Source organism: Siniperca chuatsi, linkage group LG20 (assembly GCF_020085105.1).
Source record: "Siniperca chuatsi isolate FFG_IHB_CAS linkage group LG20, ASM2008510v1, whole genome shotgun sequence".
In the NCBI taxonomy this organism is placed as follows: Eukaryota; Metazoa; Chordata; class Actinopteri; order Centrarchiformes; family Sinipercidae; genus Siniperca; species Siniperca chuatsi.
In genome coordinates, this window is record NC_058061.1 from 23,563,148 (window position 1) to 23,590,233 (window position 27,086).

The 27,086-nt window shown below is 42.6% G+C and overlaps 1 protein-coding gene across 4 annotated transcripts in view; it reads right to left on the reverse strand.

The window, feature by feature from the left end:
• Positions 1 to 27,086, reverse strand: part of fasn (fatty acid synthase) — a 52,710-nt gene that overhangs the window by 18,705 nt on the left and 6,919 nt on the right. For 3 of the 4 annotated variants that reach the window (XM_044177556.1, XM_044177554.1, XM_044177553.1), the window contains exons 3-26: positions 22,107 to 22,259; positions 20,983 to 21,156; positions 18,941 to 19,141; positions 17,197 to 17,319; positions 15,460 to 15,575; positions 15,085 to 15,219; positions 14,454 to 14,916; positions 13,618 to 13,805; positions 11,227 to 11,416; positions 8,608 to 8,702; positions 7,950 to 8,084; positions 7,315 to 7,518; positions 5,693 to 5,808; positions 5,343 to 5,518; positions 5,011 to 5,202; positions 4,791 to 4,871; positions 4,076 to 4,261; positions 3,680 to 3,859; positions 3,303 to 3,506; positions 2,355 to 2,671; positions 1,825 to 2,226; positions 1,396 to 1,560; positions 1,067 to 1,182; positions 465 to 619 (exon numbers count right to left, since the gene is read on the reverse strand). In XM_044177556.1, the coding sequence (XP_044033491.1) occupies positions 465 to 619; positions 1,067 to 1,182; positions 1,396 to 1,560; positions 1,825 to 2,226; positions 2,355 to 2,671; positions 3,303 to 3,506; positions 3,680 to 3,859; positions 4,076 to 4,261; positions 4,791 to 4,871; positions 5,011 to 5,202; positions 5,343 to 5,518; positions 5,693 to 5,808; positions 7,315 to 7,518; positions 7,950 to 8,084; positions 8,608 to 8,702; positions 11,227 to 11,416; positions 13,618 to 13,805; positions 14,454 to 14,916; positions 15,085 to 15,219; positions 15,460 to 15,575; positions 17,197 to 17,319; positions 18,941 to 19,141; positions 20,983 to 21,156; positions 22,107 to 22,259 (4,467 nt within the window). The remainder of the gene's footprint in view (positions 1 to 464; positions 620 to 1,066; positions 1,183 to 1,395; positions 1,561 to 1,824; positions 2,227 to 2,354; positions 2,672 to 3,302; positions 3,507 to 3,679; positions 3,860 to 4,075; positions 4,262 to 4,790; positions 4,872 to 5,010; positions 5,203 to 5,342; positions 5,519 to 5,692; positions 5,809 to 7,314; positions 7,519 to 7,949; positions 8,085 to 8,607; positions 8,703 to 11,226; positions 11,417 to 13,617; positions 13,806 to 14,453; positions 14,917 to 15,084; positions 15,220 to 15,459; positions 15,576 to 17,196; positions 17,320 to 18,940; positions 19,142 to 20,982; positions 21,157 to 22,106; positions 22,260 to 27,086) is intronic. The other variant, XM_044177555.1, reaches the window with a different exon arrangement.

Below are 27,086 nucleotides of genomic sequence, written 5' to 3' on the forward strand. Positions count from 1 at the left end.
ACGTAGTGTGACAGTTGTATAAAAAGAATGTTGAGCGGACAAGACGAATCTGATAATGTAACAATATTAATATAAAGGAATGACTTCCAAAAAAAAACAGCTTCTATTCTGCCACTAACACTGCTAAAGTTGATCGTCACCAAACGCAGTGTAAGTAGGAATAAAAAGTTGTCTGTTGTAGTTTGACAGGTGAACCACGGTGCTTCCACATGAAAGCTGAATTATTTTAATTTTTTTTTCATGTCTTGCTCCACAAAAAACCCACTTTATTTTTTGTTGTGTCAGTCTGCACACTGTAAAATGTTGCTTCAGAACAATGCATGTAAAAGGTTTCTCATAGATAACCACTGTTGTACTCTTCTACAATACATAATAAAACTAACTCAAATATAATGGTTGTGGTTTCCAACAGAATCAGAACCATATCCGTCTAAATGGAATCAGAATAAGTGATATTTTGGTACCGTGAGTGATGAGCTGATGCCTGAAGACGCCCCAGTGTCCATCTCTGAACACGTTCATAACCAGATCCCCCTCCAGCACTGACACCATGGACTCATGGGCCGGCTGGAGGCTCGGTGCTGCTGAAGACTCGTTCAGATTGGACACAAACGCACAGCTGGTGACAAGGAAGGAGAAACCAGGAAAAGGACATTAAAAAGTATTAAAAACAGTATAAAAACAATCAGACCCAATAAATGAATGTAATTCAATTCAATTTTATTTATATAGCGCAAATTCATAACAGAAGTTATCTCATTGCACTTTTCCTATAGAGCAGGTCTAGACCGTGCTCTTTATAATAAATGTAAGTGAAGGGATTTGTTGGGTCTCTGTAAATATTATAAAGAGTATGGAGTCACATTTCACATTTCAAGTAAGTATTGGATACACTGTGGCACAGTCGTAGATGTTGATGTTCTGTGAGTTGTTTATGTAGGTTTGTGAATTTTCTTTTATGTGTTACACTTATATATGTTACATGTTTTATTGTGTTAAGGCCAAAATTCTGTTACTGTGACAACACTAGTACAGGAGTATGTATGGTAGTGGATACATGTCCTACCGTATTCGGTGGCCACCTGGCTCCTTGCATAGACAGTTGACCATTCCCACAATGCCACAGTGAGCCTGAGAGGCAGTCAACCACACTGGACAGTCTGATGACTCTGCCATCATCGCCTGCAGCACAGATCCACACAGTAACCCACAGTTATGACTAATGTCATTTATAACTGATGAGTGAAGTCACAAGGAAACTGTATTCTGACATACTTTGAGGGTTTCGATATTCCTATATGTTATGATATGAACAATTTTGTACTCCCTTTACCTGTCATTCTGACTTGAAAAATGGTACTTCTGCTCAGACACACAGAAGGTTATGGAACCCACCTTGAGTGTTTCCACCCACTTGTAGTCAGTGCTGTCCACAGGTAGGAAAACGGGCTGTTTGACCGGAGAGCGACAGCGACAAAGAAAGAGGGCCGAGCCGTAAAAAGACTTCCTGACAGCCACCAGGCTGAGGGAGGCCTCAGAGAACACCTTCTCCCACTCAGCCTGGCGAGAAGAGGGAGATAATATTAGCAAAACATCACCTTCCATCACACATTCAATGTGATGTTAGCATCTCAACATGTTACTTCTTTCTTTAAGCTTCCAGCTTCGGGGGTGTTAGAAGTATCATTCTGTCAATCTGCATGATTCTATCAAACTAAGAAACGATTTTTATTCTGAAGGGCCCCGTCATTGTGATGTCGATAAGATGCACAAAAATGATTAGGAGTGTTATCATCAAGTGTTTTGAACACCGTCTCCACTGACCTGTGTGAGCAGCCCTCGCTGGCTGCTGCTCTGGGCGGTGCTGGAGAGGAACGCAACTGTTTCCCCCAGAGTCTCTCCCTTCAGCAGGACGTGGAGGAGAACAAACCCCCCTTGTTTGGCTCCAGAAGCCAGATTTGCCACCAGCAGTCCAGGGTCCTTCTTTAGAGGGCCCCAGGCGTGGTTACACACCACCAGGTCTGCCCCTCCTACTACGCCTCCAGGAGCTGGGCCCATCAGGGGGTCCCATTGAGCTGAAGTGACCGCCAGCTCCTCCAGGGTGGCCTGGTGGGGCGTAAGAAGATCCAGGTTGGTCGCCGTGGCAGTGTAATCCACATTCAGCATGGGCTGGATGTTGAGGAGGGCTACCACACGAGAGAAGAGCTGGCCATCGTTGGAGAGAGCCTGGCAGAGGTTGGAGAGGTGAAGAGGGTTGGAGACTGTATATATTCTGAGACTGAAGCATAATTCAGCATCTGGATGAAATTTGCCAGATTTTTTCAATTGGATTTACATCTAGTTTTCAGTCTTACCTCCAGGACTTTGATCTTGCCAGGCATGCTGTTTTCTATGGTGGTGTCCAGGCAGTGTCTGAGGGCCGGATTGTCTAGCAGGCCCTGCAGCAGGCTGTCCTGCAGCAGACATGCTCTCTCCTTCTCCACTGTCTGTTCTAGCTCAGATCGAAGGTTCCCGTTCAGCTCCAGGCTGCACAGCAGGGCCAGCAGCCGCACCAGGCTGGGCTCAGAGGGTTCGGGGCTGGGCAGAGGACCGTCTGACTCCCCTTGTAGCCCGGGGATGGAGAGCTTGACACCGTGAGGGGCCAACTTTCGCTGCAGTCTGTGGATTAAACCTGGATGGAGAGAGTGGAACAAAGAGATAGAAGGACACGTATAGGCAGATGAGACAAAAAAGAAAATGTGCTAATAATAGTAAACATTTTGTTGATTTTAGGGTTTTAATGAATGCATTAGTTTCTCTTCATGCAACAGAAAAAATATTTGACTGCTGATTTCATGTACAAAATAGAGCTTGCTTTTTAGTGGCTTGCTTTACAGAACAACTCAGGAATGCTCAATATAAAGAAAAATATAAATCATTGCAATAAGAAGACAGTAAAAGATAAAAGATAGTACTAATAACCCCCTTCGAAACAACATTTGGCTACAAATCATGTTCTTTTGTAGACAGCAATATAGTAAAAAGGAGAAATGATCAAGAAAACAATTTTTGATTATTTTCAATTTCATTAGATTCTTCCACACTTTAGTTCTGAGAGGCCAATGTAAATACCTAATAATACTAGTAAAACTGAAAGCCAACACTAACGGCTGCTTCGGTACTGCTGTTTCCCTCCAGAAAAGTCAAGTGTTAAAAAAGAACTTGCAGACACCAGGTGCAGATGATGGCAAAAAATAAAAAATAAAAATTCTACGTGTCTTCAATGATGAAAAGTGATATAGCCGACAGACGGCCTGTTGTACCTTTGCAGAGCCTCAGCTGTTCTGCAAGTTTCCCATTGGCTGCCAGGCACTCTGTCTCCACATAGGGAACAAACACAAACTCTTCCAGGGTTGGGGGACTCTGCTGCTGCTGCCGACGGGGGGCCACAGTGGCGTGCAGACCGCAGATCTGGACTCCCCCAGCAACAATGTTGTCAAGGCAACGGTTTACGTTGACATCCACTGCTATGGGAATGAGAGAGAAAAGTTTGATGTGGAGTTCAAGAATTACAGAAGGTAAACATGTTTCTAATCATATCCAACATAAAACATCTGTACCCTAGCTGTAGCTGTGCTAAAAAGGTCTGTGCAGATACAGATTACAGAAAATCAATTTTGAATAGATTGATAACACACACCTTGCTTTCCGTCAGCGTACTTGCAGACCTTCTCCAGATGGACAGCTGGATCAACACACACTGAGCGGATCCTGGTTGGCAAACGCAGACTACGACCCGACAGGCCGACCACGATCATCTGCAGCATGGTGTCCAGAAAGGTCACCCAGTTTCCTGTCCACTGCAGTTTCCCGCTGTCTCCTGGAGAAACAGCCGATCACATGACAGTGGCCAATCAGCAAAAACAATGTATAGCACCAGAGCACTACTGAGGTCTGGGGGATGTAGTGAAAAATATTAACACAGTACAGTGGGACAGATAATAGGTTATATTGTCTTAACAAAAAAACAATTGACAACTAATACAAAAACTTCAAAGAAGGTTTCAATGGCAAGACAAACACACACAACTGTTACCTGCATTGTTGGACTCTAAGATGCCTTGGAAAGTCTTCCCATAGTCATAGCCGCGCAGTCGCAGCTCTTTGTAGATATCAGGTGCCGTCAGCTTCATTTTAGGGTCACCGTCGTCGTTGGCAGCTTGCTGACTTATCTGACTACGGAATGAATCGAGGGCTGCATCCTCCAGAATGCTCACCTTACCTGAAAATCACATGCAGAATCCCACATATGAGTAAGACCAGGACAAATCACAACAGAGAATCTAGTGCTTGTAAAGGTACTAAAAATATTTAATGAAATAACATATTATTATAAAAAGATGAATCCCCTGTCAGTGGATGTAAATGGAAAATGGAACTGTACTTGTATAGCACCTTTCTACTTTTTCCCCCAACTACTCAAAGCACTTCACACTACATACCACATTCACCCCATTCACACACCAATGGCAGGAGCCAACTGCTCATCAGTACAAACTAACTGATCAGTCACACACACACACACACACACTCACAGCCCTCAGGAGCAATTTGGAGTTCAGTGTCTTGCCCGCTTCGCCATGTGGGCTGGGGGAAGCCGGGATCGAACTGCTGACCTTCCCATTGGTGGACGACCCGCTCTACCACCAAGCCACAGCCGCCCCTGTGGCTGGCCTGTCTGCCACCAAAATGTGGAGAAACGGCACTATTTGTTTGAACTGTCAAACACTGTATGTACAAAAACCACCTACCACTAACAGCGAGGTTTCCATTCTCTGAAACCTCGAACTTGTTGGTGGCAGGCATGAGACGCACCTCCAACTGGACAGAGCCTGAGAGGAACAGAGATGTGAGGAGAGAAAACGGAGAGAGGCAAAAATCAGATGAACATTGAACAGGAAGTCAAAGAGCTAATAAGTCCATCACAATCAAAGACCTGCAATCCTCACACCCCTGCTGCTCTGCTCTCACCGGTCTTTGGCAGGATGGTGGCCCTGTGGATGGTGACGTCCTCAAAGATTACAGGGGTGATTTCCATGACAACCCCCAGACTTCTCAGCAAGGTACGCCAGGCCAGCACAAGGTAACCCGTCGCCGGGTAAAGGACACGCCCATCAATGCAGTGTCCAATCAGGTAGTAATCTGGAGACTCTGGGTTTATGTCTGTTGGTCAAAGAAGAGTTGGACACCGAGCACACCAAGTGGTCAAATGAAATTAGAAAGCACAGTTTCACTTTTTTTCTTAATATGACACAAGAGGGCAGATGCACAACTGCTTTTTCATCCAGATGTGCATTTCTTACCGATGTTGTAGACTGTGGCAGAATTGGATCCTCCTGAGCCAGAGGAAAAATCCTCTACCTTGGGGACATCCCAGGTCTGGGCATGCTCCCACTGCACCAAGGGGGAGATCAGAGGGGTACCAACAGGCACAGGGTACTTCACCGCTGGGTAGAGGCTGTTAATATTCACGTTGATGCTAAAGAGGTGCAATAAAAATAATTCTAATATTAGCAATCAGAAACTGCTTCCAAGAGTGCTCAAAGAGAAGAAGCGGACAACAGGCTTTACTGCAAAACCCATCCAGAACAACAGCCCCCCCCCAAACATACTAATGCACCAAAAGTTACTAAATGCAGACAGATTTACTGACCCATTCATGTAGATTTTGCCAATATTTGAGAGGAAGAACTCGAGGTTGTTGGTGTGGCCTCTCTTCATCAAGGGGAGGATGGAACACGTGTGCTTCAGGCTGCGCTTCAGGATGGCCTGTGCAGAAAACAGATGAGTTGAACAGTTGAAGAAAAGATATATTCCCTGTTTTTGGTGGTGCAATCTGCACAATACAAGCTGCAGCGCCAATACAGGCAGTGTAAAACAATGTGATTGGACAGGGCTGACTAGGCTCTTTCAGAATCAGAATCAGAAATACTTTATTGATCCCTGAGGGGAAACTCTTGTTACAGCAGCTCACTGTCACGTCAGTGCACACAGGAAGAGAAGTACTAAGCAAAAAATATAATACACTATAATACAGGGAAGATAAATGAAGTACAAAGTGGATTAAAGCTAAATAAGTGTAAAGTACAAAGTGGATTTACCAGTTGATGATAAGTATGAACGGTATAATAATACAATGTAATAATATAAGTAATAAGTAATGCAAGTAGTGCAATAATGAGTAGTCAAGTTAAGTGCAGCTTATTGAGATGATTATGAGATGGAGGATATTGCACAGCAGCAACAGAAGTATGATTAAATATCAATAAAGAGGGAATGTTAAACTGAAAAGAGTATATTGCACAGGAGTATTAAACTATTTTCACACAGCTGAATCAAATTATGTACCATTTTAAATTATACTCATTTATTGTGCATTTACTATTTAAGCCATATTTATTGTTTAAGTGACTTGCCAGAGTTTACTTACAGCCTACTGCGAATGGCTTATTGGTAAATATCATTATAAGATTTAAGCTGTTTATCAATTTTGGCACCATATTTTTTGAAAACCTAAATAGCGTAGCCAGCTATATTATACTATATATTACATAAAACTTTCAGAAAAACTACAATACATCATCATAAAAACAGTGTAAAACAGTGATGTCACACTCCCTCTTTGGGATCGTCTTCTCCTAGGTGCGAGTCATTCATAAATAACTCAAGTCCTACTCTGTGTTTTTAGTCCTAGTTTAACACTGAGTGTGACCCTGGGAGGGATTCTGAGATGCTTGGTAAATATAGGCCCTGGTGCACATTGTACAGAGGGCTGTTTGCAGCTATAAAACTGAGCTTGTGAGAATTAGGCCGGCTGTGAGTCGAGAGCCGGTACCAGTGGCCTGTGGTATTTGGACATTAAACAGGACTGTTAGACAGCAGCTGATAGGAAACACCACATATAATGGGCAAATATGAAGTTGGTTTTTAGTTTTAAATATGTTAATAAAAATTGAATTGGTAAAATGTTCCTACAGTATGAAATTAAATGCAAAATAATCAACTACATTTAATTGACCTTTCCTGATGGACACTGTCCCAGCCATGCAATACACAGAGTCCACCCTCCCCCCACCACCTCCAGCTACCAATACAAGTAAATGAGTGTAAAAAGGAGAACTGATGAAGAACTACCTAAGCAGCCGGTCAAGGGCTCAAATAATGACGTTTGCTTCACTGGTGATACACTGTTGGTGTGTGTGTGTCAAAAGTGCTCAAACTGCTGCTTTTCAGGAGTGTTGATGTTGCAGTCTGTCAACAACATGCTGAGCGTACCTGCAGCAGAGCATGAGGCGCGATCTCCACCACCACAGCGTTTTCAGGTACCAGACTGAGGCCTTCCTGGAACAGCACAGGGCTCACCAGGTTGTTGACATGGTAGTCAGCTGAGCTGTACAGAGCCAAAGGAGAGTCCCACTCAGACTGAGGGATGCTGGTGCTCACCCAGCGGGACGAACGCTGCCGCGGCTCCTTGATCACCTACACACAAGATGACATTTTATATTATTATTTATTAATATTTGAATGTGTGCCAAACAGCATGAAACTTAGCTGATCTGCAATAGGCAACTTGGTTCCTATAGTTATAATAACGATTAATCTGACATGCCTAGTAGTCTGGTAGGACAGTGACAGAGTGCAGCGAAGAAAGTTTCTAGATATGAAGCAGCCAAAACTTTCATTATGCTGAATTTGCAGGATATAAAACAGAGTTAGAGCCGTATGAGAACATTTAATTAATTAACAACAAATAAGCCAGTAAAATGTATGACATAAAAAATAATATACCAAAAATAATAATAGTGCATTTCATATATTACTATACTAAACGGCAGTAGCGGTCACTGTAACAGCACGAGTCAGAGCTTCACTGTTGCATTCTGTGGAAACACAGCAGAGCTATTTATTACCTTCTTCAGAGCAGCCAGCAGGGCTGGAGCGATGGAGGCCATGTAGTAGGAGTGGAAAGCGACGCCAGCGCTGCGCACCTCCTTCGCAAACACTCCCTGCTCTTTCAGCTCGGACACATATTTACTGATTGCTTCCTGATAAAACACACACCACATTTAGAGTTACTATTATGCTTCTACAACATTGTTTTTACATTGTTTAAAGCGGCATCTTTCGTGTTGTTACTACTATGCTAGTTAACAACTACTATATTATTGTTCTTTTTCTTCCTGTTGTTGTCTGTCAGAAAAAGTTAAAATTTCAATCTAAAAGTGAGGGTCTTGTACGTTTGCTGACCAGTTCCATTAGCCACGTGCAACATTTTCCACAACAGCGTTTCCCCACCTGTAGCATTCAGCAAAAGCACTGGTAACATTTAAAGCCTGCTCATGAAAAGTCTTATGTACATTACAAACAAAGGTTTCGCTAACTTTGCAATTTCTAGGATACAGGTTACTAATCCTGCAAAATAAACAAAGTTACAAAATCAACACCATGTGAGCAAAAGGAAATTAAAACTTCCCAGAAAGCAAGTTCAGAGTTGTCAGACTGTAAAATTCAGGTTCTGTGTGTGTGTTAAAGGGGCTAGAAAAGACAGAATCTGATAGAATGTTTGACCTGAGGGCCGGAGATGGTGACGGTGTCCTCAGCGTTGTGGCAGGCTGGGACCACTCCCTGAGGACACTGAGCCAGACACTCCTCCCAGGTCAACCCTTGAACACAGACAGCAAGCACAAAGGTAAAAGATGTGCAAAAAATAAACTTATAAAAAACAAACAACAAAAAAACAAACATACACACATTTGTATATTGAGGTTTCCTTGTCCTGTCTGATGGAAATATACAGGACTGAATGAGAACTGTTGAGCACTGAGCATTGTGCATTCTTTATTGCAGAGGTGATTCTTATCTGAAATGTGCTGTGATGAATCTGGCTTTTTTTAGAGACAGAAGATCAGGAAGGCTCCAGGACCAGGCGGCGTGTCCCCCTCCTGCCTGACCAGCTGGCCCCCATCTTCACACAGATCCTCAACAGATCACTGGAGCTGTGTGACGTCCCATCCTGCGTCAAACGCTCCACAATGCGGTCAGAACAACCCTGAGCTGAACACGCTCAAAACTGTGGAGATGACAGTGGACTTCAGGAGGAGCTCCCCAACACTGCCCCCCATCACCATATCCAACAGCACTGCGTCTGCTGTGGAAGTCTTCAGGTTTCTAGGATCCACAATCTCCCAGGACCTAAAGTGGGCGTTCAACATCGACACCGTCATCAAAAAGGCCCAGCAGAGGATGAATTCCTGCGCCAGCTCAGAAGTTCAACCTGCCTCAGGAGCTGCTGATCCAGTTCTACTCTGCAATAATCCAGTCTGTTCTCTGCACATCCATCACTGTCCGGTTTGGATCGGCCACCAAACAGGACAGGAGCGGCCTACGACGGACAGTCAGGACTGCAGAAGAGATCATCGGTGCCGACCTGCCCTCCATTCAGGACTTCTACTCATCCAGAGTCAGGAAACGGGCAGGAAACATCACTGCAGACCGATCACACCCTGGACACAACCTTTTCCACCTTCTCCCCTCTGGGAGGCGCTACAGAGCACTGCACGTCAAAAGGCCTTCACTCTGGTGAACAGTTAACACCAGTGTCAGGACCAAGCCCTGTGCAATAACCCTGTGACAAAATCATCCACTGAACCTGTAAATTTATCTCATTGTTTATGGAAATATTGTCACTTTTCATATATCCACCTACCTCATGTCTATAAAGCAACCTGTTATATTAACCATATTTATTTCAGCTCCATTTGCACTCTGCACCATTGCACTAATTGTCTTACTGTTTACAAATGTTATGGTTGTTGTTTTTGGTACTTTAAAATACATAGTCGCTTAATGTTTGTTTACCTTGTTGTCAGCTGTATTTATGTCTATTTCTGTGTATGTACATTGAGAGCAACGAAAAACCGGAGTCAAATTCCTTGTATGTGTACATACACCTGGCCAATAAAGCTGATTCTGAGTCTGAGTTTGAAGAGTCAAAATGACTGCTGTATGTTGCACTTCATTTTTAGTCCCTGCCCAAAACCACTCCTCCGTTCACTAATTCACTGCTCCCTATGTAACAGGCACTCAGTAGTAAGAAGTATGCATCATCATTTCGCATTCTAATTGACAGGTGTAATGTCACATCTATCAAATGCAACACATGGCATTGTGGGTTTCCTCCTTTCCTAACTAATAAACCTATGGACAAACGTCTACACTGTCTATGGAGTCTTGGTGAAAGAAAGGTCGCTCATGTATAGAGGACAGTCTGGTGGGATTGTTAGCACAACGTAGTGTCCATGGCATATACACAACGTTTTTGATTGAAGTAAGCACATTTTGGCTTACTGCTAGCTAAAAGTCTGCATGAAGCCTCACAAAACTGAGACCAGCGAGCCTCCTCAAGAAAGTTTTTAAAAAGTGTCACTACTCCTCTGAGGATAAGGCTCTTCATTTTTGGTTTTTACAGTCTTTCATAGAAAAATACCTTGATTATAATTAGAAAATGAGTACATCTATTACATTTTATTAATTGAAATTTTGAATCAGATTTTAGGTTTCAAGCTAAGAATTGTGTTTATGTAGACATTTATCATTTGAGTTCACAGTAAAGGAAAGTGAAGAGAAAAATGGGGAGAAAATCAAACATGAGCTGCTGATTATGCATCACACTCCTGTGGTCTGTCTGATTTTCACTAATTTTTAACAATCAAAACAAACACAGATAAATTATTAGATTTTAAAAAAATGAAAACTCAAAGTAATAAGCCCTATCTACAGAAGAAACTAGCCTCACCAATAATGCCAGCCAGGCTGAGATGACCTTCATTTTCAGTGATTAAAATGTCAGTGATGTCTCCAAAAAAGTACATCCTAGAAATGGTCTTTAAACCTTGGTGAACAGGTTAAAATAAAGTCAACATCAGAGAAATTTGAAAAATATTAAACCCTCCTTCCCTTCACTTGCGTTTCTATTTTTGGAGGTGGAATTTTAGCTTAAATATTGAATTTTGAAACCCTGACTGATGGATTTAAGTTCTTCCAAATGGATTGTAGCATTTCAGAAAAACGTTGACATAGGTTTTCATTCCAAACAAGCACATTTTACAATTAATCCCTTCTCTCTAGACAGTGTGCGTTTTTCATGAAAGCAGCCTCTGAAATATGGCACAGAATGCTCTCTCTTACCGACTGCAGCCATGCCTCCTGGAGGAAGGTTGGCCTCCTTGATGCAGCGGCCTCTCCAGTAGGCAGCCAGGATGGCTTCACTGTGACTGAGGGAGCCGTCGGCGTAGCCACAGGCCAGCTCTCCCACTGAGTGTCCGACGATGCCATCAGGCTGCAGACCCAGCTTAGTGAGCAGGTCGATCTCAGCTATCTGTAACGAGGTGAGCCACAGAACACGCACAGGCTTACTTCCAAGATTTGTGTGTAATCTTTTTACTTAACTGTATACAGTACAACTTTGGGGCATAAAGAGACCTAGCCTCAGCACAAATCAAATGTGTGAACAGCTACGCTCTGTGTTTCCAACTGTTCAAAAGTCAGCATTGAACTATGGAAAAAAAAAAAGTTTTTATGTCTGCTGGAACCTTCTGCTACTGGATTGAAAACCGCAAAACGTGGTCTCTCTCTGCGAGTTCAAACCATTGCTGCGGTCTCTTCTGGTTGCTGATGTTTTAGGGCATTTTCTTTCAATTTGCTTTGTGTCTTCATGTGTTATTTGTTCATTTTATGGTTTTAGGCAGCTCTTGAGTTGTTTTAATGTACCATTTAATTTGTTTCTAGGATGAAGTCTTTTATATGATTTGTATTATTTATGATTTTATAATTATTATTTTATTTAATCTGATTTAGTTTTATGTTGATTCTGATGTGACAGTGAGCTGCTGTAACAAAAGAGTTTCCCCTCAGGGATCAATAAAGTATTTCTGATTCTGCTTTATGTTATTTGTGTGTAACTCACTGTTATTGCTGGATAGGACACACATGACAAACGGGATTTTTAATCTCAATGAGGCTTTCCTGGTTAAATAAAGGTTATCAAGTCCAACCTGGTGTAACACTAAAAAGTAAAATTCAGTATAAACGCTGTAACGGCTTCAGTGATGTTGATAGGTTTTCAATGTAGTGAGTCCCCGGACAGGGACAGGCGGTCATTTGAGTGGGTCCCCAGTAAATGTGTGTTTTTTGACAAATTATTCACACGTGACGGCAGATTATAGCAGAGCTCAAGCATTTTGACCATATGCTTAAATCCTGTATTCTCTAGATTGATTATGGTCACATATCTGCAGAGATACAGCATTAGGTATTACTTTGGCACCGTCTGAATCTGCAGTGAGGGCCTGCCTAACGCTGGGAGGAGGACTCGCCTTCCAGCGTGATTTTGTCGCGTTACGCTATTTGACACATTCGGGTGATGCCGCAGTAAATTACGTGTTTAAAAGTGTTGCCACGAGCAAACCCGACTTCAGTTGAACAATGTCAGTATACAGTTTGACACTAATCTGTGTCCATGTTCGCTGTAACTAGCCAGAAACCCGTAATGTTCCCATACAGTTGAGTGGCTAAAACTCCAGTTCTAAAAGCGAGGTTTCTTTTATTTATTACTATGATTTCAACACAGATTTTTTGTTCACAATGTAGCATTATCAGGGGGGAAAAAATAGTGCAGTCCCCTGGACGCGTCCGCATTGTAATGCGTCAGAGATACATCACTGCAGCTTATACAACAATGCCTCAAAATGAATGTGATCATGATTTACATTACATTTATAAGTGGCAAAATCCAGACACACTAACTACACTGAAGTTCTACAACAGCACACTGCAACCATCCAGTGGCATTGATCATCAGTGCACAGAAAATGATTTAACGCCTTACCATTTCTTGTCTCAACCTAACAAGATATCAGTTCTGAGTTTACAGCATATGTATGTATTCTGTTTAGGTTAGGGTTAAGATTACTTCCAAGAACTAAGGAGCCACAGGAACTAAACTCCTTCCTGTTTGTGTTTCTACCATGTCATAAGAACTGTGAAGGACTTTGGGGTCCTGGAACTATGGCAGCTCAACTAAATTTCGACCATGGGTCCTCTGGTTGAAAAGCAGGGAAGATTCATCGACTTCCTGAAATAGTTCTTGGGCCCCTGGAAAAGTTCCTGTGGCGGAAACTGGCCAATAGCTGTTGCTCTTTTGTATTCAGAAAGATGGCATGGCAGAATACACAGGCATGCTTGGGTTCAGTGTTGTGTCCCTTACTAACTGTTCTTTACCAGTATCGCAGAAGTAGGACATGACAAAATACAAGTAAGTGAATTCAAGATATAGAAATATATGATTGTTGTGTCAAATGTATTATATCAGGATAAACTCCTTGAGATAAGATACATCACATATTAAAGCTCAGAGGTACAAGTGGGGGTTTTTAGATTCCAAATCTGTAACTTTGGAAAACTAATAAAGTCAAAATATTTACAGCAGCACTTTGTGTGAGGGGTCCTACCCTACAGTCCATATGAAAATGACACCAATTTGCCAGGGTTCCCACATGGAACATGACACCTCCACTCTACCTGTATGGCGGCGAGGCCAACAAAGGCATGAACAGTGTCTTCAAAAGTGGCATTGTCTGCCTCCATGAGTAGTTGAGACACAACCAGGCCGGTGTCCTTCAGGGCTGCGTCTGACCGCAGGATGGACTCTCTGAAGTCTGGGAGTTGCATGAGACTGCGGCCCATACCTGCCCATTGTGTTCCCATACCTGTTAATACAATTAACAGTCATGCACCTTAATCCAGCAATACATCAGTTACTGAAAAGACCCATCTGTCTGAGGAGATCTGAATTCATCAACAGTCCCATTCCAAAGTTGGTAGTTATTATTTGAGCGGGCAATATCTGCAGTGGTGAGGTTCTTTATTCTTTTTTTTTTTTTGACTAATGATTTGTATCAATGTTAAATATCTTTAAAATTTAACATTAAAAAATTCCCAATATTGACAAATTAGTGTTTCCAAAGACACATAAAGCGATTGTTGAATTCTAGAAAAACCTTTAATGGGTCGGTTCACCCAAATCCCACCCAGTTTTGTTTTTATTTGTCCAGGATTTAAGATGTGTCTCTGAGATTTCTGTTTCCCCCCAATACAACAGAAGTGAATGGAATTTAATATGTGTTACTCACTGCATTGAAAAATGACAGCAATATCTCTTTCCAGAAAGAGTGTGCAGATACTCTGGATAATCCACAAACTGAACTGTGAACTATTTTCATTGGGAATTCTTTCTACTGAAAAAAGGCCTTGTTAAGACGGTAGACATCTTGCTCTATAGGTAATAAAAAGCAATTACTAGCAAACTCATATCAGTCAAAGAGTCTACCTGTTTGTTTATTTGTTTGATGACTCACCTGAACAGATGTACCAGAGCGGCCTGGTAGTGGCCTGCACCTGCTGCACCTCCATGACGTCACTCTGAGGGCCCATCAGTGCGTAGCCTCGGTAGGGCATGCTGGCAGTAGGAACTCCTGACACCTGATTCAGCAGAGACAGGAAGCTGTCATCTGCAGTGTGTTCCTTCCCCTTTTGCAGAATGGTGTTCACCGCGGCCTCTGTGCGGCCACAGGCCTGAAGCACCCTGGGGATCGTCCTGGGCGGCGCAGTCGCGTCGGCTGGTTTCTCTGCTGGTCGAAGGATCACATGAACATTTGAACCTCCAAATCCAAAGGAGTTGATGCCTACGATGCCGCCTCGGATGGGAATAGGCCGGTCGACGACTTGAACTCGACCATCAGTGAGGGCGGGAATGTCAGGGTTAGGACTGTTGAAGTGCAGGTTGGGAGCCCAGACTCCTCGCTCCAATGAAAGCAACACCTGCATGTGGGATGAAAAACAACAAATAAAATAAAAACAGAGACGAAATGAAAAGCACAATATGCCCACTTTACGCAGTGACTGGCCCGGTGTGTGGCGATGTGAAAGTAGGTGGGGTTTGAACCTCCATGTCAAGCTCTCTTTTTCCCATTCCTCACACACTCTCACCTTTGCCAGGGCAGCCAGACCAGAAGCCGGTTCTGGATGGCCCATATTGGACTTGGTGGAGCCAATAAGGAGAGGCTCTCGCTTTGATTGACAGAACACACTGACAATGCCATTCACTTCCTGTGGGTCGCCGACCTGCATGTAGAGAGTAGAGATGGCACAGAGGTAAGTCACTCCTGGTGAGGGACATTAGGAGTGTGTGTGTGTGTGTGTGTGTGTGTGTGTGTGTGTGTGTGTGTGTGTGTGAGAGAAGGTGACTTAGCATGTTTTCATGAGTGACTGTTTTCGGTCTTGTGAACTATCTGTCTTGTGAAACCCAGCATTGAAAACAGGCTAAAAGTGTGATTAAGAAACTAGACTGCTGTGTGCGCCGACCTTTGTTCCAGTGCCGTGGGCTTCAACGTACTCCACCTGCTCAGGAGTTATATTCGCCTCCTGGTAGAGAGAACGAACCAGCCTCTGCTGCATCTCACCTGAAGGAAACGTTACACCTGAGGGACCAAGAGGAGTGTGTGAAGACAAGTATGATACACCATACCATAACTGCTGGGTAACGGCTAATGCACTCACACATTCACATCACAGACCGTCACAAGTTGATATTTCTGCTCAAATCTGCAATATTTAGATTTCTGTTTCTGAGATGTAACCCAATAAGACCTTACCATGATGTTGATAGTGTGCGACTCAAGATGCAACTGTTAGTACAAAACTAGGGTTTATTACAACATGGATTTTATTTTCGTATCTCTGGCCAAGTTAATTGCAGTCAGGTCTCCAAATAGGTTGTAAACAAACCGACAGTTTATCCAGATTATCTAAATCACTTTGGAGGTGAAACTGAAAGTGAGTGCACATGAAATGTCAGTAATAAATCGCACACAACAATTGGACCCAATTACAGTAAGTAGTAGTCAAAGCAGACTGTTTTAAACATTCATCACAGTTTAAAGACACTTTGGGTTATAATTTCACCTTTCACCTTCATTTTCTCTTCCAAATAATTCTGACTAACTTGGAGGCTTGTTTCCAACCCATCTGATCCTCTAACTGCACGTGTTTCTTCTTCCTCGGACTTCTTTTAAGTGATTTCACCATGTTCCCAGATTCTCCGCAATTAACTAAGTGAATACAATGTTATTAGTTTTCCTGTAACCAAACTGCATACCATACCATAAATGAGCCATACTTACTGTAATGGAAACACTGACCAAGTTACAACCAAGTTGCCTGCCTTGAAATCTATTTTTTTGTACCACATATCATATATTGACTTGAACACAATTGGAAAATAGTGACTTCATCTACTTTTCAGCTGTATTGTGAACTTTGTGACAGCAGTGAAAACACTGAAGTGTGCCATCAAGATAATATGAATAATCCACAGGACTGAAATAAAGCTGAAACGATTAACTGAACAACAGAAAATCAGTCTGCAACTATTTTGCTAACTGATTAGTCATTTTAAGTCAAACAGAAATAACATTAATACAGTAGTGGAGGAAGAATTCAGATTCTTTACTTAAGTAAAAGTAGAAATACTATAGTCTACAAATCCTGCATTCAAAATGTTTTATTAAGTACGGGAATTATCAGCAGTACTTAAAGTATCAAAAGTAAAAGTATTCACTATGCATAAACACTCATTTTAATAATACATTATATCATTGTCAATGTGTAACCAGTTCTATAGACTTTATACACTACTGGTTAGTTTAATAGTAAAGCACTGCATCATATTTTATAAACTCCACATATGTTTTGCATGTAAAACTCTTAATCTGAAAAGCACTTCACAACTAAAGCTGTCATTGTCCTGATTGACAGCAGCTGAGGGGTCTGTCAACGTCTGTGTTTGATCGACAGCAGCTGGAGGGGTGTGTCACTATTTTCAGACATTTTGTAGACCAAAAAACTGTTTAATTCAGAAAATAATCATTAATATAATTCATTTAGCATTTAATAACCTAGCATTTAAACCAGAACATCACATAAGAATCAAGGCTGCAATGACCAAATTTAACTCGTCATCTGAAATCTTTCTACTGGCTGCAGTGCTCGTGTGCCACAGCGCGAGTCTGGAGCTTGCAGGCTGTTAGTGTGCCTCCTCACCCTGCTCTTTGTATCCATCTGTGTTGTTGCCAGCGTTGACCACTGTGGCGTAGACCCTTTTAGCCACCGACCGCTTGGTCAGCAGCACTACCACTGCTGCCTCAGAACGGCAGTATCCATTTCCTGGCCAACAGAATAATAAAAATATAAACTTTATATTAATATACGCACACATATGTACATCAACAAATGTAAATAATACGTAATACACAGTTAAATCAATATGACTCAATGATTGTAAGCAAATAGTGATGATGGAGAAACAAGCTTTAAGATAAAAGGTGTGCAGATGAGAAACACTGCTGCTGATATTAAAAATATTGATGCAAGTTACAAGTTTGTCTGTACAATATTTCAAAGGGGACCTAAAGCAAAATTAAATGTTCCTTGTAGTGCCAAAAGCAAAACAAGCTAATTGTTTTTTGGCAGTTTTATACATAAATAATGTATGTTTATAATAAAACAAATAATGTATACATTTTATTGATAATGAAAAATCATCAGCCAGCCAGTCGAGGTCCAAGTACTCTGCCTGTGAGGACTTGGTTCTCAAATTGATTCCATAAATGTAATATTAACTTAAGTAGCTGCAAGCGACAGTCACTGCCACTAAATGTTGCACTAGAGGACCAAAACAAATGGGCGCACCAGACTCCATTGAAAAAAAAACTGAAATTTTACCTCGCAGCTCATCGTAAAACACACTTCATTCAACTGGACAGAAACATAATAAAACTCACCAAAACTGTCTTTGTTAGTCTTTCCACTGTTCCAACAATCACCAACTCTGGTTTGGTCGAAATAAATCCTTAATTCACCGACATATTCTGGTTCTACACCTCAGCCGGCAGCTGCGAGACGGGCTGCAATGGCTGCTGTGGACAAATGCGCCAGTCAAATATGTCCACTAAAAGTGCTTGTTTTTGCCACTGACAGGCTCAGATTGTTATTCTAAGTGTCTGACAACATTATGGAAAGGATCCCTACAGAGCTAGACCTTTTTGTTAAACAGTAAGATCCTTTTTGTTTAACCAGAAACAGCCGTTTTATCGCTCTCACCCGCCACCAGACTCCATTGAAAAAAAAAACAAACTATAATTTTACCTCGCAGACCTCGTTTAACACACTTCATTCAAACTGTACAGAAACAAAATAAAACTCACCAAAACCATCTTTGTTAGTCTTTCCACTGTTCCAACAATCACCAACTCTGGTTTGGTCGAAATAAATCCTTTATTCACCGCGTTAGATGAGAAAAAAAACCAAACAGCTCTCCTCAGAGACGAACAGTTTCACACGAGGGACCCGCGTGCATGTTAGTGCACGTGGGTCCCTCGTGTGAAACTGACTGTGGCCGGTGTGGCTGTATAAACAAAGGACAGAGAGGGTGCGATATCAACACAGACCAGTGCGACGTCATCCTCTGCTCAGGACCCAATTACTCCACTATATCTTTATATAGCAAGTAGTTGTTTGCTGCTCTATAATGTTCAGAATCTCATTTACAGAGCCTTTAACTATACTAAACTGCAAAAGAGCATTATACTTACCCTGAGCCACAGATTTGAAAACAAAATCCTGCCTCAAAGCATTTTATGCCTCTATTAAATAGCGAGAGATGAGGGAGATGACAGGAAACAAGGGAGAGAGAGATGCAACAAAGGTCCCCAGCCAGACCAGCGGGCATTGCTGTTCATGGTTGGCGCCTTAAACCGGGGGCACCCAGGGGGTGACTTTCTTTTACCTGATGAGTCAAAGGACTTGCAGGTCCCCTCAGGACTGAGCATGCCCAGTTTCATGAACTGCACCGAGGTGTTTGGCTTGAGCAGCAGGTTGACTCCACCCACCAGAGCGGCATCACACTGGCCTTGGCGAATGGCGTGGAAGGCGTTTTCTAAAGCCAGCAGGCTGGAGGAGCAGGCTGTGTCGATGGCGGTACTGGGGCCTGGAGGAGGAGAGGGAAGGAGGGTGGATCAGAGCTAGAAACCACATCTGCAGAAAACGATACCCAGGGACACCGAGGAGTACTTGAAGGCATTCAAAATGTGGAAAGGTTCAAGTCGACTAAATTAGATTCATTTCAAACTAGAAAGCACTCAGACAGTGCATTCCTGTTTAGGCTGAACAATCCTCTAAATTATTTAATAACAGCAAATGTTTGGAATATTTCAATCTGCATCTACATCCAGGTCTGTTTGAAAATGGGATGCTGATTTTAGTGGAACTGTGCATATGGATTATTTGTACAAAATTGTACAAAAGTGAGACAGACTTGTGACCAGTGAGTTATGCCCATTCAAACGGATCACGTTCCTGTAGTTCCACAAAAAGGCTAAATGCAGGATCGGTCACAGTTACTATGTCATTAGGGATGCCAAGGTGAGGAACTGTTCCCACCGGTTAATGAACTCGTGACAACACTCGTGAATATACCGGACATTGTACAAAAAAAAACGCTTATTTTGAACTCATCGTTTTGGCAGCATCACTCTTGTGGTGCGCTTTAAGATGTGTGTGTAAATTAGATGGACGTGGGAGGTAGGGGTGCTGAGGGGGCTGCAGCCCCCCCTGAAACCATGCAGACTTGCAGCAGAGTGAGAGGGACAGAGTGAGAGAGAGGGAGCGTGTGAATATGGACAGAAGTGTATGTGGTGTATCAGTGCAGTGTGTGAACTACACTGCAGCCTGGAGTCTCTGTTAACTGTGAAAGACAGACAGATCAGCGTTATAAACGCTCGTCTCTATGAAACGTATCCTGTATCCTCACTGCGCTGCATTTTAAGGTCTTGCTTACAGATGCTGCCACCCTCATCCGACAAAATGTACAGATTGCCTCATTAACGTTATCAGGTTCCCTATTAGCACTGGGTTTAAATCAGGAATGTTGCCAAATAGGCGCTTTTGCTTTTCGCTTTGACACCAAATCCTCTGCCATTGTCTGTCGGTCATCTCTCCTTACTCTTGTCAAGTGATAAATGAAATCTGACTCCTGCAACTCCGCTGCTGCACGGAGCAGACACTTTCAGTTTATAATTGCAGCGTCCGTCCTCCGACTAATATCACGCTTAGTAAGATATTTTTATTTGTCGAACGTGGGTGCAGATAAGCGAAAATGAACTAAATGGGTTTTATTTCTATAAAAACCGTGCGATACAGACTACCGCGGCAAGCCTAATGCGATGAGATAAGAGTGACTTTACTGTCATCCGTCTGTATACAGCGCAGTACGGTCCTCAGCAATGTGCACACCTACAAACTTGGTGCTCCTGACTTGGTCCACACAGCAGCCGTTGATGTATCTAACATTGGTTAGAACTGCACAATGTGTTGTTGAATCATGATGGATTGTGTGAAAAAGGCCATGCCTACAAGATGTTGGCAATCAATTACAGGACAACAATATGGCATGTAAACAAACAGCCTCATCCAAATATGTTCTGCACTAAATATGGTGATGACTGGAAGAGCATGCTGACAGATCGTCTTAAACCAAGGAATCAAGTAGCGTTCACCACACCATCCTTTGGCTGAGCATCCACTGAGTGACAAAAGCAGCGTTTCCCATAGGGCCACCCACAGAGTCACAAATAAGGAAAATTTCATGATGTATTCTTAAATCACTATATAGCTGCACCAAGTGGTGCGCGGGTTGATAAACAGCACAAATGCCCTGTGACATCTCCTGCTTAGTCTGCCGGTGTGTGTCTGCTTTCAGTGCTGGGCACCAGCATCAAACTGACAGCCAAAGAATGAAAGCATGTTTTGGAGCTGGCTGCGTGTGCGTACCGCTGAAGTCAAAGAAATAGGAGAGTCTGTTGGCCAACATGGCGCGCTGGCAGCCGGTCATACTGTAGCCCAGCAGCTCCTCTGGATCTCTGCTGAACGCCTCGCCAGCCTCCGAGCCACTCACCCCGATGTAGACGCCCGTCTTACTGCCGCGCAGTGCGGCCGGGTTCAGTCCTGCATCACAACAGTTCATTGATTTTAAACCATTCACGCTCAGAGTTTCAAAAAAGGTGACGGAGAAAATACAAAAAAACAACTCAGTCACACTTTCCAGCAAACATTTACTGCATTCCTTTCCCACCATTTTCACTCATGTTACTGTCCTCTACTGATCTGCAGTGCTGAAGCTGTGGGATTAGAACAGTCTCATAAGTATTCACAAAAAAATGTCTCACGACTTGTGTCTGTAAAACACAATTCAATGTGATTTGTATCTGTGCCTCTAATTTACAACTCATATATCATCATTTGTATGTCAACTTTGCATTTTTCAATGGAAATATATTTGTGAATCTCCACCTATTCGTGTGGATCTTTTAGAGACTGTTCTTCTGCAATGTTTGTGTCACACACACAAAAAGCAGGGAAGACCAAGCCCTTCCAGTAGATGGCGGTAATGCAACATTTATGGATGGTAACCGCTGTGAATCGGCTCTGGTAAACTAAACAGAAAGCTAATATGGCAGCTAAAAAGGGACTGAAGAGAGACATAGATATGAGAGTAGGCTCCTCATTTGGATATATGAGTACAAATCGGGGGCGGGGGTGTGTTCCCCTCTGTTAAAAATGAACAAATCGCCTACTGGTTGCCATCCATAAATGTTGCATTACCGCTATCTACTGGAAGGGCTTGGTCTTCCCTGCACTTGAATTTTGTGTGTGACAAACATAAGAACAGTCTCAACAGCATCCACACGAATAGGTGGAGATTCACAAATATATTTCCATTGAAAAATGCAAAATTGACATACAAATGATGATATCTGAGTGGTAAATTACAGGCACAGATCCAGATTTACAGATTTACATTTGTCATTTGTGTGATATAAATATTCACAAACAAATGTAAAGATATGTAAGAGACTGTTCTAATCCCATAGAGGCTTTTCACCCTGTTTCCTCACCTCCATCTACAATAGCCTCATAGGCAATCTCCAGCATGAGACGGAGCTGGGGGTCCATGGTGTTGGCCTGTTTGGGGTGGACTCCGAAGAAGGCTGCATCAAAGTGGCTGATGTCCTTCAGTTTGCCATTCCTCTTTGGAAGACCGTACAGACCTAGAAAAGAGCAAAAATGGAGAAAAGTAATTTTCTAAATAATTCCTTCGACAGAAAGTGTTTGTGTTCACATTGCAAGTACAGAGTTTATATCACATGTGACAAAACATCATAAAATCATTAAAACACAAGTTCCTGAGGTTTAGAAAGAAAATAGGGAGCTAGCAGGTACAGATGAGGAATTTCTTCAATTAATGTTGTTACACCACATGTAGAATTTTAATATCAATTAATCAATATGGTATTGATTTTGAGACGTCTGGGATCCTCTATTGGCTGCCTATTGGCTCGGATTTGGAGGGATATCTGCTGGATTGCTGAAAGAGGCTTTTTGTTTCAGCACAAGAATTTCAGCACCAAATCTCACACAGCTAAGCCACAGAGGGACGCAATATCTGTGTCAGTTATTATTAAATAAAACAAGCATATCTATTTTGTCTACATTGCCAGGGGTGAGTTGTATGTGCAGTTCTTAAACTATTGATAAAAACTTGGCGGATAAAGGATAATATAGCAGGGAGGAATGGTAAACACAAGCAGGAGCCGCAGTGACGTGATTTGATAAAGAGCTGCAGTTGACAGGAGGTTTCTTCAAGTTGACCAACACCTTTTACATGTGAAAGTTCTTCCCTGTAGTGTGGAAGTCCACCTGCACAGTGTCTCACAGGCTCTGATGACCGCTGCTCATTTCCTGCACTTGTAATAACACATGTGCAGTAAGACAGCCTGGTAGAAGCTGAACTGTCAGGCAGTGAGACATTATAGCAGCATGTTCCACTTCTCTAATGTAGGTTCAATGGCGATGAATTAGAAAGTAACCTATAAAGTTCAGCTCAAAATATGACTCAAAAAGGTTTCAAAGTAACAAAACAAATCACAATTCACGTCCACGTTATTATTTCTACTTCCACGCACGGTTGAAAACTATTAACGTCTTCCACCTGGATCATTTACTGGCTGAAAACACCTGTGTGGCTATCCTCTTTTCCAGTAAGGTAGCTACTGGTGAGGCCACCAGGGGGTGCTGCTCCCTTTACCACACCATGCTACACTTGTAGCACTTTATAAAAACAAGACTAGGTCAAAAGCTGAATGGCTGGACCACGTGTGGTTAATGTGCTAAATTGTGGCCAAATTGTTTCACGGATAGTCAGCGGTGGTGAATGTGAATTCCTGGATATTAAACGTTCATCTGCAATGTTCCGTAGTGGTCCCAGTGATATTTGTTCTTAAAGTGTACTGAAGTAGAATATCACATGATGTGGTTAAGCTACATTTGAATAAAAAAAAAAAGTTATAAATGCAGTTGCAAGAACAAATTCCCATCACATCTTACAATGTTTGATTTGAAAGAGAACTTATTCTAATTCTAACTATTCTAATTATCTATTAACTCCCCCTGTGCTTTCATTTGTTTCTATCTGCAGGATGTCTCTTGTTTTGACTCACTGTGAGCCCCGAGATGACCCCACAAGCGACAGCCTAGCCTTAGGTTGCGTTTCATTAGGCGCTCAACACGCCCTCGTTGGAATCCCCGCCGCCATCATAAGTGTCGTTCCATTTGTTTGAAAAACTGAAGTGAACTTGGTGAGATCGACCCTCGGAGGGCTGAGGGAGCGAGTCAACAACGATGTTCACTCCAGAGGTGTATCTCACCCACAGTGCATTAGAGGTTATGCATTTGGTGCAAGAAAATACATCCATTGTTAGGTGGCAGTAATGTGCATAAAACCCAGAAACTCAGAAACTGATGCAGCTGATTAGCAAGAGCCTACATATTAATTATCCGCAGAAGACGCCTTCGCCTGCAGGTATTTCTGATGATTTGTAAAAAGCAGTAGAGCCCTAAGCCGACAACTGCAAGTGGCCTCCGTGCCAGAGTTGAGGTACGTAACAAACGTAGGGCTGGCCCCCGCTGTGCTGCGGCCCAGCCAATAACAGTGTATCCATCCGCCCAGTACTTCTGTGCAGCACCTGCGGCTACAGCACGGGCCGCCACGTACTGTACAATCTGTGAGCACAGGTTTTGGTTTTTTCCCCCCTACTTCCAGTCTTTATGTTAAGCTAAGCTAACCACATCTGACTCAACCTCAGAATACAGACGAGATCTTCTCATGTCTCATCTTCTGATCTCACTCTCAGAAAGACAGCAAAAAAAGCCTATTTCCCAAAATGTTGAACTATTTCTTTAAAATAATATCCTGTGTCATATGAATGTATTTTTAAAAGAGCCATGGAATAAGGAAAGTATAAAGTACAGTGAACCTGTCATCATTAAAAAAAGAATGTCATAGTGAAGGATCACCACGCTCACCCTTGTTTAACAGACAGAAAATTCCAACTTGCAGTGAGCAAGTCAAACAGTCAAAGCTTTTGTTTTTCGAACCACTTGGACTGTGGCGATCACTGAGCCTGCACAGTGAGAAAGCCGAGACCTTTCTGCTGGTTACTCTTCTACTGCAGCACAAATGAATAGCAATGCAGCAAATGTGAACTTCAGAAGACTACTGAGTGTGGACCAGTTTACCTCGAGTTGCTGTACATTATTCCTCATAAAGAAGATAGCTTTCATTTCCCTTTTTTTTTTGTTCTCTGTCACTCTGCACTCGGTGCACTCAGATATGGACTCCCTCAGGCCATGAACCTCTTATTGGTTTCTCTGCTTCCCTTTCTATTCTCCCTACTCTCCCATGATGCCTGGTGTGTGGTCTCAGCAGTGCCAGCTGGCCCGGGCCTACCCTTTCAGCACATGAATGTGAGCTCAAGATGGTTGCCAGGCACTGAGGGATGGGTCTTTCATTCACAGAGAGGAAAAACTGCAAGCAAGAGAGGGCGGATTGGAAAGAGTGGGACAGCAGAGACGAGGGAGAAAAAAAGGTAAGTTATTAAAACTGGGTAAAGATGTGAAATAGAAAAGCAAAATAGCAGTAGGGTGGAATGATACAGAATAGCAAGTTTTGGGGAGTGAAGAATGCTTTTTCTTCCTAAATCTGTTAGGTCGTCAGGATGGGTGACCAACTAGCACGCACTGAAATGAATACTAAGGAAATGGGTAAGGCCGTGTTCAGACCCAGTTTGGCCCCCTCTGAAAAAAACACAGCCCCTTCATGCATTTGAATGGGTCCCGTCCGGCGACAAAGCGGAGGTGCCAATGCTAAGCACTCTGGGAAAAAATGCAGGGTCATCCAGCAATAAAATTAAACCTGGTTCAACTGTTGCTGCCACACAGTGGTGTCATCCAGCAAGACGCTGCACTGGCCAATCAAGTACATGCAAGCGCACATTCCTGGTGGATTTCTTTCTAACTTGAACATTTACCTGCTGTTTATCTAAATTTCCCACTGCACAGTCAAATGATTTCTCACGTCGGATATCTCATATAAAGTCACAATAAAACCCACTGATCAGAGGCGCCTCATCACACACAGATGACAGACACAGTCCACACTTTGGACAGAGCCAGGTTTCCTCCTGCTTGCAGTCTTTATGCTAAGCTAGGCTAACCACATCCTGACTGCAGCATTGTTATGTGGTTTTCCAAAAATAAAAATAAAAAAAATTGTTTGTTTACATTCAGTGTTATGTGTGTTTGAGGTCTAACAAACGTCTTGAATGCATTTCCTTCATCATAAAACTTGTTCAAAGCCAATTTTTGAAACCTGTATTATTTGCATCCATGTTTACAAGCTAGCAGTTTTGTTAGGGCACTGCTGTGGATCTTGGCGCGTTACCGCCCGTGTAGATCAGTGGCATAGTGTGAAATCATTGGAAGGAAGGAAGGTGTATGCATGTGCCTCCTCATGCATGGGCACGAGCCAAACAAAATGGGGACCATTTGCTACTAGAGGTCAAACTCGACAGGGTGCCTTCGCCCACAGACATGAAATTGATATTGATCTTCTCATCTTGCTTCTTCTCATCTCACAAAGCTCAGAAGTTCACTCTGCTTCTCTTACCATTCCGCCCTGCGGTATAATCTCTGCCAAGTTAGGACTCAGTCTTAAATGAAAACTAAGAGACTTAAATCTGTTAGGAGATCAGGGCAGCCCAGTTTTCTACTTCGCTACATTTGTAGGCTGCAGCCCTTTTTGTCGATACAAGAAGGGGCGACAATAAAAAATATTAGATGTGTGTGTAAAATGAAAACTAAAAACACTCTTGCCTTTTTTTTTCCTACCTCTTTTTTTATTTTCATTCCAAAGTCATCTTGGCTCATTCAGCTTTACAATCAGCTGCACAGTTGTGGTTATTATTTTATGTCCTATAATATTAGCAAGAGCCTATAAATTAAGTCAGAATTATTGTACCTGTGGTCTTTCAGAAAGTAATTAGGCTAGTCAGAACATTTATGGCTGTTTTTATTGCTACCTCACGTCTGTTCTGATCTTTCAGTAAAAAAAACATTGTCCAGTGTCCAAAAATTGTCCATTGGTGCTAATTGTCTATAGGTGTCAGTCATATTCTGTCTGACACCACAATAAATCAGTGTTGAAGCAGCATTCATCAGGTGTGCAGTGTTTTTCTATTAAACTCTTACTTATTTCTACACATTTGAAAGTTGAGGTGCTGTGCGTCATGAGTGGTTGCGGTCTCCTCAAAATGGAGTGAGCCAGGATGTCCCGTTCGGCACAATTCCTCTGTCCTCGCTTCCCTCACTTGCATCTTAGCTCCTCCTAGCAGAGATGCAAGTGAGGGCAGCGAGGAGTCACGTTAGCCAAATGGAAAGCATCCAGAGGGGAAGAGACGCAAATGAGACATCTGTGCTCACTCCACGGTCATTTTGAAGAGGTAGCAATTACTCATGAGACAAAGCTACAGTATATCTCT